We start from the raw sequence: 13,474 nt of genomic DNA on the forward strand, positions 1-13,474 counted from the left end.
ATGGGTCTATTTTTGCAGCAGGGAGGAAAGATTGCGCTGCTTATTAGTTTGGCTAAGCCAGTCTGCTGTTAGCAGTGGGAAGGTATAAAGTCACAGCATGGTTTGGGTTGGCAGGGACCTTCAAGACCACCCAGTCCCACCCCCCACCACGGGCAGGGACCCCTCCCCCCAGCCCAGGCTGCTCCCAGCCCCGTCCAGCCTGGCCTTGAGCCCTGCCAGGGATGGGGCACCCACAGCTGCTCCGGGCAGCCTGGGCCAGTGTCAAGATGAAGCCTTTGAGAGGTTCTTCCATTCAATGGGATGGAGCCGTGCAAAGGAGGTGGCTATTTAATTAAATGGGACTTTGGAAGGAAGAAGTGCGGGGAAAAGTGATAGAAAGGTCCTCACGACATATTGCAGTGGGGTTGGTGCTGGTGTGTTTGTCGTCTGTGTCTCGTATACAAAACCTTCTCAAGGAATATTTCTCCATAACCTTAGGTCTTGCTGTTGTTGTGACAAGGGTAAGTTGCTGCATCAGCACAGCTAGGTAAGCATGTGTTGTCAGGTTCAGCTGGGTGATTTTTCAGGCCAAGCTTCCCTTACACATGTGATTTGGGAGAGCATTCAGCAATCTAAATGCAGGATCTCAGCTTAGAAATCCGATGATTTGGAAAGGAGGCAAAGATTTTGATGACAATATCTGAGAAGTAGAGCATCTACTCCTGAGTTACAATGATGGTGGCAAACAGGTGACTGGCCTGGAGTCCTGAGGCAGGGTGACAGGAGGCATTTTCTACTAGGGTCTTGTTAAAGAATTATTGCAGCCCTGTTCACTTCATTTCCAGCTTTATAGGCAGCATGAGCCTGCACAGCAGCATACAACAGCAGCAGCCAGAAGAGCACTTTCGTACTCTAAGAGCGACAGAAGAAAAGTCCGGTACATCCGAGCACATGAATGGGGAAGGCACTATCCCAGCATCCAAAGCAGAGCAAAGCTGTATGTTTGGCTGTAAGATAAACCACTTGCATACCTGGTAACCCAGCTGGCAGGGAATGCACCAAAGAGATTGTGGAGTCTCTGTCCCTGGAGATACTCAGAAACCGATGAGACACGGTCCTGGGCAGGCAGCTTTGGGTGGCCCTGTTTGAGTGGGGAGGATGGATGAGATGACCTGTGGAGGTCCCTGCCAGCCCCGACCACGCTGTGGTTCTGGGTAGTCATGCAGAAAACAGAAAATGGCTCTTGAAGCTGAGGTATTGCCATGGGTGACATATCAGAGAAGAAATTAAGACCAAAAGCCCTCGGTAAGCCAGGGTTACCAGGTTACCAGTCCTCTGCAAACAAACATTCTGGGGATGTGGTGTTTGGAGAACTGCTTTGGTGCTGCTGACAGCAGAACTCGGTGTGTGATGGTAAAAACAATATCCAAGACTGTGCAGACAGGACATTTACAACCGTTTGGCATGTGAGGTTTTGCAGTTGCTAACTGCAAGAAGCATTCAAGTCTGGGAAGGTCCTACAGGAGGTTATTGTAGGTCTTTGAATGTGGGATAGTGACAGTGTGAGATGCGGGATGGCTCCGCCTGGTACTGGCAACTCCCCATTGGGAAAGCAACCGAGGCTTACCATCGAGGTCTGTCCTGTTGGCAAGCCCGTTTCAAAAGGCTTGGCATTGCATTGGCGACATTCCTAACGATGTTTTTGGTACTAGGTGTTCAACTTCTGCTTGCAACAAGCTTCAACCGTCATGGTCCCAGTAGATGGGTGCCGCATACTACAGCAGTCTCCTGCATGCTAGCAGAGAGAATTGTCTCACTGCGGAGTTGCATTTAACATTAAAAAGGCATTACTGTATTATAGCGATAGTACTGACGGCAAGCCTTCCACATCCCAGATTTGTGAGCCAATCTCTCTCTCTTCCCCGCTCTCTTTCCCTATCAAGGAAACTCTGTAGTATCACATGCCGCAGAAGTAGAGGAAGAATTCCCTTTTGTGTACGCTAGAATTTCTTTTGGCAGCTGGGAAGATCTAATGCAATGGGATGCAGTAGGGAAGGGCAAAGCTTACAGGAGAAGGAATGCAGGTTTATCCAAAGAGCAAGCATTGGAAGTATCATGGTTATTAAAGATTTATTTATTTATTTTACTTGGAACACTCTACTCTCAAATCCTTCTGATGCAAATTACCAGTAGGAAAAAATGGTGCACCAGAAAAATGCACACTCTGGCAGCTGATGCAAGTACCACAGGAAAATCAGCGCACGTTGTACCATGGGCTGACAGCGTGGGGTGGCAGAGCTGCTGTGAAGGAACAATTACAACATTGTATGGGCCAGATGTGCATGAATTAGTGTGAGAACGTTTCAAAAATGCCCTTGATGTCCCAGCAGCCATGCAGTTCCCGTTACACAACAGTGCATGGCTTATGCAACTTGCGCCGTGCGGCCGCGGGGAGCGAGCCCCGCATGGGGCGCATCCTGCCGGAGGGGCGCAGCCTGGCGGGCCGTGCCGGGCGGGCTCCGTGCCGGGCGCCCCCCGCCAGCGCCCTACCCCGCTCGGCGGCCGCGGAGGCCGGCAGCCTGCGGGGTGCGTGTGAGGGGCCGCAGCGGGGCGAGAGGGGCCGCGTTTCGGTGTGGCTGTAGGGACATGGCCCGGCCATAGGGCTTGCTGCTCGGTGGGCGTCTCGCCGCCCTGCTGCATTTTAGGAGACGGACCCCCGCGTACGGGGGCGGCCGCGCCGGTGTGCCAGGCGGGAATGGGTCCGCCGTGGGGGAGGCGAGCGGCCCGGGCGGGCGGGGAAGCCTCGCCGCGGAGCTGTCGCTGCGATTTCCAGCGCGGCAGCCCGAAAGCACTGGTTGACTTGCCGGCTGTTGGCAACAACAACAGCAAAAAGCCCCCGAGTGATGAATTTCTGGCCGGCCCTTACCGGGTGCGGGTTCCCGGCGAGCCGCGGCACAGCAGCCCCGCGGCGCGAGCGGCCTGCACCGGGGGGAGGGGGCTGCCGGGGGCGGCCGGCGCTGCGCACCCCGCGGGCGGGGGCGGGGGGGGCTGCGGGCCGCGCTGCCGAGGGGCGGGCGGCGGAGCAGGAAGCCCGGCGGGGGGGGGGGGGGGGCGCGCATCCCTCCGCCGCCGGGCCGGTTGCCAGGGCGACGGCTGCGTGGCAACGGGCTGGCAGCGGGGGCCGCCCGCCGCCGAGCCGCCGCCGCGGCGCGCAGAGCGGGCGCGCTGCCCTCCTCGCTAGATGCTGCGGCGGCCGCCCGGGAGCAGCCACGCTCGGCGCACGGCCACCGACCGCGGGCACCAGCCAGGGGCCGCCGCTACCGGGGGCAGCTCCCGGCCGCCGCCGGGCCCAGGGGCAGCGCGTAGCGGCGCGGCGCGGAGCGGAGATGGTGCCGCTGGTGCGGAGCGCCGGGGGCTCCCACCAGTGGCTGGCGGTCGTGGTCCTCGGCCTTTGCTGCCTGCTGCCCCCCGGCCGACTCGCCGCGCCGGGCGGAGATTTCCCCGGGGCGGCCGTGGACAACCTGGTGGTCAGGAAGGGGGACACGGCGGTGCTTAGGTAGGAGGCGACCGCGGCGGCGGGGGGCGGGCGGGGGGGAGTGCGGAGCTCGGCCGCCAGGGCAGCCCCCGCCGCTCCCGGGGATGCTGCCGAGGGCCGGGGGGGGCGTGGGGCAGTTGCCGCTGGCAGCGACCGCTGCCCGCGCCGCTGGAGCTGGGGCGGCCGCCGGGCCGCTCCCTGGTCCCGGGGGTGTGGCGGGCGCTGGAGGTCCGTTCCCGTGTTTCGCCCGCCGTCAGCAAGGCACGGTCTAGTTCATAGAAGTTTGGATACCGGCTGCTGGGCGAACCGGTGCAGTTTTGGTTCCCGGCATCAGCTCCGGGCTGCGCAGCCCAGCATCTGCAGCACGCCCTGGCAGAAGTGTTCGCGTTGTTATGTGTATTTTTATATATATATATATATATATATATTTTACCTTGTTGTATTTCCCAGCGATGAGCACGGCAAGCTAGCTTTGCACTGCTAGGAGGGGATGTGCTTACCGTAGCTCCGTTATTCCTTCTCCCAATGAACCCTGTGCTCCCTGTGCCTACGGTATCTTCTCTTCGGTCCGGTTGAGTGGAGCAAAATTTGTTTACCAGCAGCTGTACACCATACTTAATCTACTTGAATCCTTCTTTCTGATTTGTTTTCATTAATCCCCTGGCTTGATTTGGTTATCTTCCCCCCCCCCCCCCCCCCCCCCCCAGTTCCAACTTTTTATTCCTGCATCGCACTTCTCTCACGATCTTGCCATAGTTCAAGAAAAATACATTTTCTGGTTATCTGGAATATGATTGCAGCAGGTTGAACCTTCTTGCTTGTGATAAATCTCCCATTCAATTAGCAGTAGTTTTAAGCTATGAAGAATCTGGCTGTATTATTTTTTGTTGGGGTGTCACTCACTTAGGTCCCTAGATTAGAAAGTATTTTAGCCATGTGTGTTTTTAATCATCCTACGATCTGCTGTAAAATATTGCATGAGGTATTTTCACTAGGAATTTGGAATCAGTTTATAGCAAGTCAGCTTGCTTCTGGTGTAGTAGCTGCTGAAAATACAGTAGATGTCTATGTAGGGCAGCTGACAAGTAATTTTTATGTATACCTCAGTTATACTCTGTATTTTGAGATGTCCTGAAGTTCTCATGCTTTCTGTCTGCAGAATTGGAGAATCAAAGGATACAGATTTTTTTTTTTTTTTTAAAGTCAGTTTTATTTGTACTGTTTCAGACTTAAAGGTTGCAGAGAAGGTAACTTGGTGAGTTTGTGGGCAGTTAAGACAAGATACTCGGCCAGTACTAAATGTTAGTAGGACACGAACAAATACATATTCAGAACTACCTTATTAAAAAATTGTGGGATTACTCTAAAGGCGACCTCCTGGTGGGTTTCGGCTGGAATACATTTGTTTTCTAGGCCTAAGACTGTGTCTGAAACTCAGGGTCTGTGCAGGGGGATAGGTTACATAAATGGAATGAGAGCTATAGGATTTAAATGTTACTTTTGTCTCACAAGGGAGGGAGAGTATGTTTGGTAAAGATGTGCTGCTAAAGGAAACATGAACGTCGCTAATGAACTCTGGAACAAAGCAATTAGATGCTGAAATAATGTGCATTACATCTGTTTTTTCATTCCTCCTGCTCTGTGATTAGCTTCTTTCATTTTGTATGCCTTTTGTAGGCTTTCTTGTGAATCAGAGTTTATTTTGTTTTCAGCTGGTATGGCAACTTGAAAGGGGAATTGTAGGATCATGATAAGAGTAAACACTTTCAAAGGAGTATGCAGAAGGTGGGTAGAGCTGTTTATCCTGATTCTCTCCCTGCACATCATCACTGCTCCTCCTGAATTTTTCCTCACTGCATGTTTATTTTGATACGCATTAAAATAATTGTTCGTGTCCTAAGTATCGGAAGCTGGCTATTTATTTAAACAGAAAATTCCAGTGAGCTGGGTAAAGCAGTTTGGGTATTAGGAAAGGAGTTTTTTTGATTCCAGCTCTTTGGCCATCTGAATTTTGCTCTTCTCAGTTACTGTGTATTGCAGCAGCACCCAAAGTTGGCCGTGCACTGTAGTTCCCAGCCTCTTACGGCAAGGTGGCCATCAGCTCCCTTCTGCTGGCACGTGTTGATTCACCGCGCAGCACCAGCCGACTCCAATTTTATCTGTTCTCCAGCAATGAGGGCTTTAGAAGTTGCCTCCTTATTTGCTTACAAAGACAGCACCGTGCCTAAAGCACCCAGCACTCCTTTTCTTAATAATTAATGCTAGAATATGGAAGTAATTCCCATGGCTTTGAGTCAGCATTTTCTTGGCTGCCAGAAGATTAGGGTGATTTATGTGATGCGCGCTGAGGTGGAGGCATCCCCTAATGAGAGGGCGTTGTGGGCGCTGCAGGAGCGCTTTCTCGGCACACACCCTGTGCTAGCTCCTCGGCTCCTGCTCAGGGCTTTTACCCAGCTGTGCAGCTTAATTACGTATTGACCCAGGTTTTAAGGTCTGCAAGGAGCGCAAATAAACGGCGTTACCTGTGTTGAGCTGGGGATAAAGTTTTACTCGCAAGTCTCGTTTTGAGCTGGAATATTAGGGGAGAAACTGCGTAGCCAGTTTCGATGAAGAAGATGGCAGACTGAGCGAGCCAAGTTCCAGTCTCAAGTCTCACATTAAGCTTTCATTGTCTTTACTAAAAATGAGGAATGCAGTCTCCTTTAACTGCTGAGATTTTCCAGTAAGAGCCTCTAAGTATTAACACAAAGTAAAACAATAAGTACGACTCCCTCATTTTAAAATAGTTAATTCATACGAATGCGTGATTAATCACTTCAGCATCCAGTGCCCACGGCATTTCTCCGGTGCCAGGGAGTTCGCTGGCTGGCTTCCGGCGTGGGCAGGGACAGGGGCATGGGCAGCCCACGTTCGGCACCGCCACATGGGCTGGCAGCAGACAGCCTGCCAGCAGCTGCCCCTCACCCCTGCCTTCTGCGGGAAGAGCCTAGTGACCAGTCCTGAGAGCAAATCTCTCGTTAGCCAGGGTGGTCTTGCTGATGATGAGCTGTTTCTGTAGTCTCCATAATTAAAACCTGGTACCTGTTGTTTGTTCTCAGTTGGTGACTGATCCAGGCAGACCCAACGCTATTTGTGGCACCGTTTACTGAAGTTATAAGAAATTATACCAGTAATGCAGTTGCTTTGTACTGCAAAATCATTTTGGGAAGCCACTTATTTTCAGAAGTATAATTCTGTCCTGAATCTTTTCTATATTCTTCCCAGACAACCAGTTAAGATTTAATGAGAACACATGAGGAAGGAGAGCACAAGCTATAAAAGCATTATTTTATTAAAAGAATAAATTGCCACATTGTAAACTGCTAGTTACACAGGGAAGAGCCTGTATTTTCAGAACTGAATTCTTCTAGTGACCCTTCTCAAGACCTCCTGCAAGGAGAGGGATCGCCCTGTGTTGGCAGCATGTGTGTGACGCTGACAGCAGAAGTGGTGATTTTGGAACACGAGTGTTTTAAGAGGTGACAAATGAAGAGCAATTTGCTTGGAGCAGGCATGGGTAACCCGTTTCTTTTCCCTCGCTGCCCGGTGAGCAGCACTCACCCTCCGGGGGGGGATGCTCAGCGGGTACCAAGGCCACCTCCACTGGGGTGGGGACTGCTCCGTCCCCTTCCCGTTGGCCAGGTGTGGGGTGACGTGAGGATTGCAGCGAGAGGTGTTTCTGCTTCCACAAGAAAGGAAAGAGAATTTCTCTTTGACTTTCTGTGCTGATGCTTATCTAGGTTACGGCTGGTTTGTGTGCACGGCTTTCCTCGCTTTATATAAACACGAACATAGATATGTGTTTCCTAACAGTTCCTACCTACCTCATCTGCAATTTGTAAACAAAATCCCCTTAGGTATCTAAAGGTACAGATCTGAAGGTGACCAAAATGGCTTTCTCTAGCAAGCAAAGTTTTTTATCCTGCATTTTATTTTTCTTAAATCTCATGGATAATAAAAATCTAGTTTACCTGACAGTACTTCTACACTGAGCAATCACAGTAAATTCAGTTTTAGAAGCTGGCACATTTTCAAAAAAAGCAAAAGATTTTTTTCTTACCACTGTGTGATTATAGAGTAGTTTATAAAATACCTGCTCTGCAATGTGTAAAATAATGTGAATTCTTCACTGCAAAGAGTTAAACCTTGAGTTAGGATCCATTGGATCGAGGTTCCCAAAGGCTGCCAGTGAGGAGTAGGAGGGGTGGATACTGTAAAGCAGGTAACCACATCGGGTTGTGGTTACAGAGCAGACATCGGATCCTGTCAAACCTGGCTGGGAAAACCAGGATCCGTCCTAGGCCAGCCTGGCTGACAGGTAGACTGAACCTCACTCGCGGTTTTTGACTGCCGGAGCCTCTTTTGGCCATCCCATGTGAGCTCTGCCTGAGGTTCAGGGCAGCTAGCAGTCACCTGAGAAGGGTGATTATAGGAGAAGAATCTGGGTTTTTTGGTCATAGGTCAGGGGATTTGGGGGGTTTTGGTTTGTTGTCTAAATTTGGAATTCTTCGTGTGTAGCCTGGTGGCTTCTCCTTCCACCTCGGAGGGTGTCAGGTCTTGTCGTGTGCAGTCATGCTCTCCCTGCCCCGGAGGCCTGACTTGGTCACCAGCTGACTCCGAAGAGGTGACGCAGGCGGGCTGTGCTGTGTGGCTGCAGGTGAGCTCTGCCGGCAGGACCCTTTACTGCTGTTTTCACTGGTATTAAAAGATTAGGGCACATGGTAGACAGCTGATCCGAAACTATACATCTCTGTCAGTGCCTGCCTTTGGAGTTACTCAGCTGCTTCTTTTCCACAAGTTTTTCAGCTGGTGGCAGAAGTTGCCATCTGGGGAACAGGAGGAGCAGCTCCTGGCATCCTCTGTGTCTCTCGGTGTCCTTGGCCGGGAGAGCTGCTGCCCTAAACACAGCAAGCATGACTCCTGCCTCCCCTGAGAGGCACCCCGCTTTTCAATCCTGCCACCCCTGGGTGGCTCAGGAGCCGTGCAAGGTGGCGTGCTGGAGAAATGCTGTTCTTTGTGCAGTGCTGATGACTCAGTGCTTCACTGTGGCTCCCTTGAGCCTCACAGAGATCACAGTTCTCACCGTCTATTGAAAATTACTTTCTCAGCTGTGTGTCATCTTGTTCACTCACAGTGGAAAATGGGATGCTCCCTCTTCTCCTCCTCTGGTGGGCATTGACAGTTCAGGGGAGAGATGTCCACCTAACATCATTTTTCAAAACTAGTTGCCCTTAGTGGTACCAAATGCAGGGTCTCTGAAGTCAGAGTCCGGTATGGGTATGAGCTCCGCTTTGGCGGGAGAAGTTTGGCAGCAGTGGCCAAACCCACGTCTCCTGGTTCTCTGGCTTTCAAACCATTCTGATTTTGAGATTGGACCTCCCCTCTGCTGGTAAAGCACATCAGTGTCTTACAGTGGGCGCAGGGTGTCCTGGCCAAACAAAACCTTGCTGGGACCATTTCCAGTTCCTGCTTCTGCTTCCCCTGACTCCAGGTGCTCAAGAATGAAACTACAGCATTACGGTCATCATCATGGATTTTGTTATGGGGGGCTCCTTCTCAACCTGTCTCGAGATAGAAAATCCCATGGATTCCCAGATCAGTGGTGATGAGGAAGATCCAGCTGCTCTGGTTGAAGTCACTGAAGGTACCTGTGTGTCAAGCAGGCCAAGCAGGCTTCAACTCGGAAGCTGTTCAGGTCAGGGGGATGTAGGTGCCTATTCATATTTAAATTGCTGGGGGGGGGGCTAATGACTTTTAGGGGTTGGGACTTACATGTCGGTTTTGCTTTCTTTCCCAAGAGCTGCCCTTTATAGCTAACAGTCTTTCCCAAAGGAGCAACAGTGGTCATGGAAAGCTGGTGACACATCTGCCAAACATTCTCTGCTTGTTGTTGTTACTGAGAACTGAGCATTTGGGATGAAAATTTACAGAATGACTAGCAGGTGAATATCAACTGTGTATAGCATATTTAAATTGTAAGATACTATATATATTCTAGCATTACAGCTCTCTGATGCATGTCCACATACCAGTGTTTGGTAGTTGTGTGCACCCAGGTATAAACACAGATATGTCTATGGAGGGATGGGTGGTGTAATAAATACAAGAATTTTCTTACCTTTATAATTTTAAAAGGTACATTTCTGGACTTCCATACTCTTTTGGTATTCTTGTGCGGTTCAGCATCATGAATTATTTGGCTGAAATGTGACTGTGGTATGCATAGACATATGTACACCCTCCCCCCCTGCCCCATAAAATTAAGTTGTTGTTTGAGTAAGACTTTCACATTCCAAATCCCTGCCAATTATTAAACAAGCACATTATGGTGCTTGCCTCTTGTCTGTGCAGTAATAATAAATAAATTCAGAGTAAATTAAAATAATTTATCATTTTAAACGATTGCGAATGTTTCAGATGTTATGCAGAGGAACTAACAAAACAAGGAATCAGTAAGGAATGAAAAACAGTATTTGTTCCAAAGGGCTGTTCTGTTGAGGAGAAACTGAGAGACTTAAATTACTTTCTTCTTGTCATCTTGCATAAAAGTTGACTCTAGCCGAGATCCCAGGGAAACAAGTCCCGGGGGCTCAGGCGGACTGGTTTCCCAGCCCAATCAGCAACACGCAGCACTGGCTCGCTGTGGCTCTCCTGGCAGAAGCATAGCGCAGCGCTGTGCTCGGAACGGCGATGGCTGCTGCGGCAGGCGCAGGGAAGCGACCCTGAGACCTTTCAGCTCTTTTTGGGACTTGTGGGGATGGATGGGTACTGGGGCACTTGTGCTGCTCTGATGAAGGCAGGTCCCAGGCGCAGGCTGGCATGTCCTAGCTCGGCCAGGGCTGGTCAGGGAGCACTGAGCACTGGCAGGCTGTTACCCACGTTCTTCCTTACCTTTGGCGTGGCTTTGCTCATGCCAGCTGCCGGTCCTGCACACATACTGTGCTATTTTCATAGAATCACAGAATCACAGCATGTTTTGGGTTGGCAGGGACCTCCGAGACCACCCAGTCCCACCCCCCACCACGGGCAGGGACCCCTCCCCCCAGCCCAGGCTGCTCCCAGCCCCGTCCAGCCTGGCCTTGAGCCCTGCCAGGGATGGGGCACCCACAGCTGCTCCGGGCACCCTGGGCCAGCGCCTCGCCACCCTCACCATGAAGAATTTCTTCCTAATATCTAATTTAATTCTACCCTCTTTTAGTTTAAAGCCATTACTCCTTGTCCTATGGCTACATTATATTCCAATATGTCAGGCCATCCTTTCAAAGGATCCCCTCTCGCACCCCTCCATAATGGGGCTGTTGTTCTTCGTGGTGAGTGAACAAGAATAGTGAAACAGATTATGCACAGCACCCTCCCTGCTGCACAGCACCCTTTCTGCTGCTCTAGCTGCTGAGCAAGCCCCTGCCCACTGCCGGCAGCCACCCACTCCAGATGTCCCTGGTGCAGGGCAAAGAGCACTGTGGCTGGAGAATAAACACCATTTTTTCAGAACTAGAGGGATACAAGCCAACAATTGAGTGAAGGCAGAGGCAGGTTAATCCAGCTGGCCACAACGCCAGATAAATTCAGTGAGATCTAGCCAGTGACAGCAGCGGCAGCGGACTCGCCTGCGATAACGTAATACTGCACTAATCAATCAAGTAATTGATCATATCCATCCGCAGGCTTCTGGTACCAGACCTGCCAGCTCCTTTAGCTTGCTTCATCTGTGAGTTAAAAAGATCTGCAGAGAAAAGGTTGAAAGAGAAACCTGTGTCTCCCTGTGAGGATGCTATTCCTCATGGGCAACATGGGGAGAAATACTTGTTAAATACCCCTCTGCTAAGACACTGACTTGTTGGGAGGGGCAGGCGGTTCAGAGTGCTCTTCAGCTCTGGCTCTTTTTCAGCCTTTGAGCAGAGATGATCAGTACAGAATCCATGTACCTGTGAGAACAGAAAGGTCCTGCTTGGAAGCAGAGAAAGGAACTCTTGAAATCTGCAAAATCTGCATTTTCCCCAACTCAGCCCAGAAAAAGTTCATGCTTATTTAAGTCTGTCACCATCAGGGTGGTCCCTCCTCTGCCTTCTGTCAGTAGTTGTCCTCCGTTGTGCTGTTAGTGTGGTGCAGCCATCCCGAGCCCTCACTGCCGGGCCAGCTCTGGAGCAAAGACCATGTCGTGGGGCCACAGAGACCCTTGGCTGGGCTGAATCAATCTGCTGGGCTCCCGGCACGGTTGTGCCATCACAACCGGCATGACTGGGCTCCCGGCGGGGCTGTGCCATCACAACCGGCATGACTGGGCTCCCGGCAGGGCTGTGCCATCACAGCCGGCATGCAGCATGGCCGAGCACCACCTGAGCAGAGCCTTCCTCTTGGAGCTGGCTGAGGTTGCAGCTCTCTGGTGTCCTGCACAGGCATACCAAATCCCGCTCACCTTTACCCTACCCTATCAGAAACTATCAGGCTATCTCATTTTCACTTTTCCCAGATATTTTTTCAACTCAGCAGAAAAAATATTTCTTCCTCAGACTGGATGCACACGTTTTTTTTCCTCATGTTACAGCTGCCACAGACGCCTGAGCAGGCTGGATTTGTTAGTGCACCTGCATGTACGTAGGTGGATATGTAAAATAGACCCAATAAAATGCTCAGCCGTCGCAGTAGTGTTTCTTGGTGCTCCTTCTGTAGCGCTTTATGTCTACCTAACGGCACATGGAGCCAGTAGATGCCTGCAGGAGCTCCAGCTGTAGCTCTGGTTTAGTGTGCTGTATTACATACAATGCCGGCAGAGATTTCTTGGCGATCTACACAGGAGAATGGCCCACCAGTGAGTTCAACTCAAGTTTTGATTTTTATACCTGCAAAACTGTTAAAAAAATACAAGATGAAGTAGAACATGCTCTGCCTTATAACAGAAAAAGAGTCAATCTGTTTTAAAAGATTTTCCCTTGGCAACAGCAGACAATCTGGTGGTCAGACAGCCAAACAAACAGCTATCATTAGTCATGCATAATTAAAACAAAGAGAGTAACCAACCGTTAGCAGTAACAGTTTTGTCTTGGAAAAAACCTCATTAGCATACAATACTTCTTGCAGAAATCTCCAGTAGTCTTTCTCATGCAAATGTCAATGTAAATGAAGGGAATTCTATATATTTATGCGTATATGCTGGTTTTTTTTTAATATACTTATGTAAATATACAGGAATGTGGTAACTGTCCGGTTCAGTATAGCATCTGTGATACGCCTGCAAAATTTACATATTGCAATCCTGTCAAAAGTAGGCAGGAACCTTATTCCCTCTACAAAACATAGGCATACATAATTTACTGTACAGTTGTATGCCTTTGATATTTCACTGGCTTCATGTTACAAACTTTTTAAACTGAATGTAATTCACCATCATAAATCAGCACTGGAGACTGAAGTCCTCCCTTTTGAGCACCCGGTTTTTGCCCGATGTGAATGCTCCCATTAAATTTATTCTGGGTACAAAGAAGACGATGCAGACCTTTGCCTTTTACTTCCTTGGAAGGGACTGACTGACGGATGTGTTTGTTGCACTACACAGCTGCTCAGGCTTGCTTTGGGTGCTGTATAGGACGGAGGAGATCCGTTTCCTTCGAGCACGGCCCTGGGAAGGAGCTCCAGAGCTAGCAAAGGTGGGGGTATGGCCCTGCTGTGTGCGGAGAGCCGGGGGAGCTGGCGGGATAGCCATAGGAACCAGCAGGAAGCGGGGCCAGGTAAAAGTTATAAATAACCAGTTAAAGAAGAAATCAGGGCTTTGCAACCACACTCCCATTTCTTACTAATTGGAGAGGGGAGCATCTGTAAAGCACAGGTCTAGACACGCACTGTAGCTTTGCTACCGGCTACTGATTTAGTGTACTTAATTAAGCCAGAACGATGCAGAGGACAGTTCTCTCCAAGGAAACATGG

General features: G+C 50.4%; 1 protein-coding gene across 2 annotated transcripts in view; it reads left to right on the forward strand.

Moving 5' to 3' along the window:
* Window positions 1–3,066: 3,066 nt before the first annotated feature.
* The window catches only part of NEGR1 (neuronal growth regulator 1), a 293,921-nt gene continuing 283,513 nt past the window's right edge, over window positions 3,067–13,474 (forward strand). Inside the window, exon 1 of one of the 2 annotated variants that reach the window (XM_037404657.1) lies at window positions 3,067–3,535. In XM_037404657.1, the coding sequence (XP_037260554.1) occupies window positions 3,366–3,535 (170 nt within the window). In that variant the 5' untranslated portion in view covers window positions 3,067–3,365. The remainder of the gene's footprint in view (window positions 3,536–13,474) is intronic. The other variant, XM_037404659.1, reaches the window with a different exon arrangement.

This window comes from Falco rusticolus, chromosome 11 (genome assembly GCF_015220075.1).
Source record: "Falco rusticolus isolate bFalRus1 chromosome 11, bFalRus1.pri, whole genome shotgun sequence".
In the NCBI taxonomy this organism is placed as follows: Eukaryota; Metazoa; Chordata; class Aves; order Falconiformes; family Falconidae; genus Falco; species Falco rusticolus.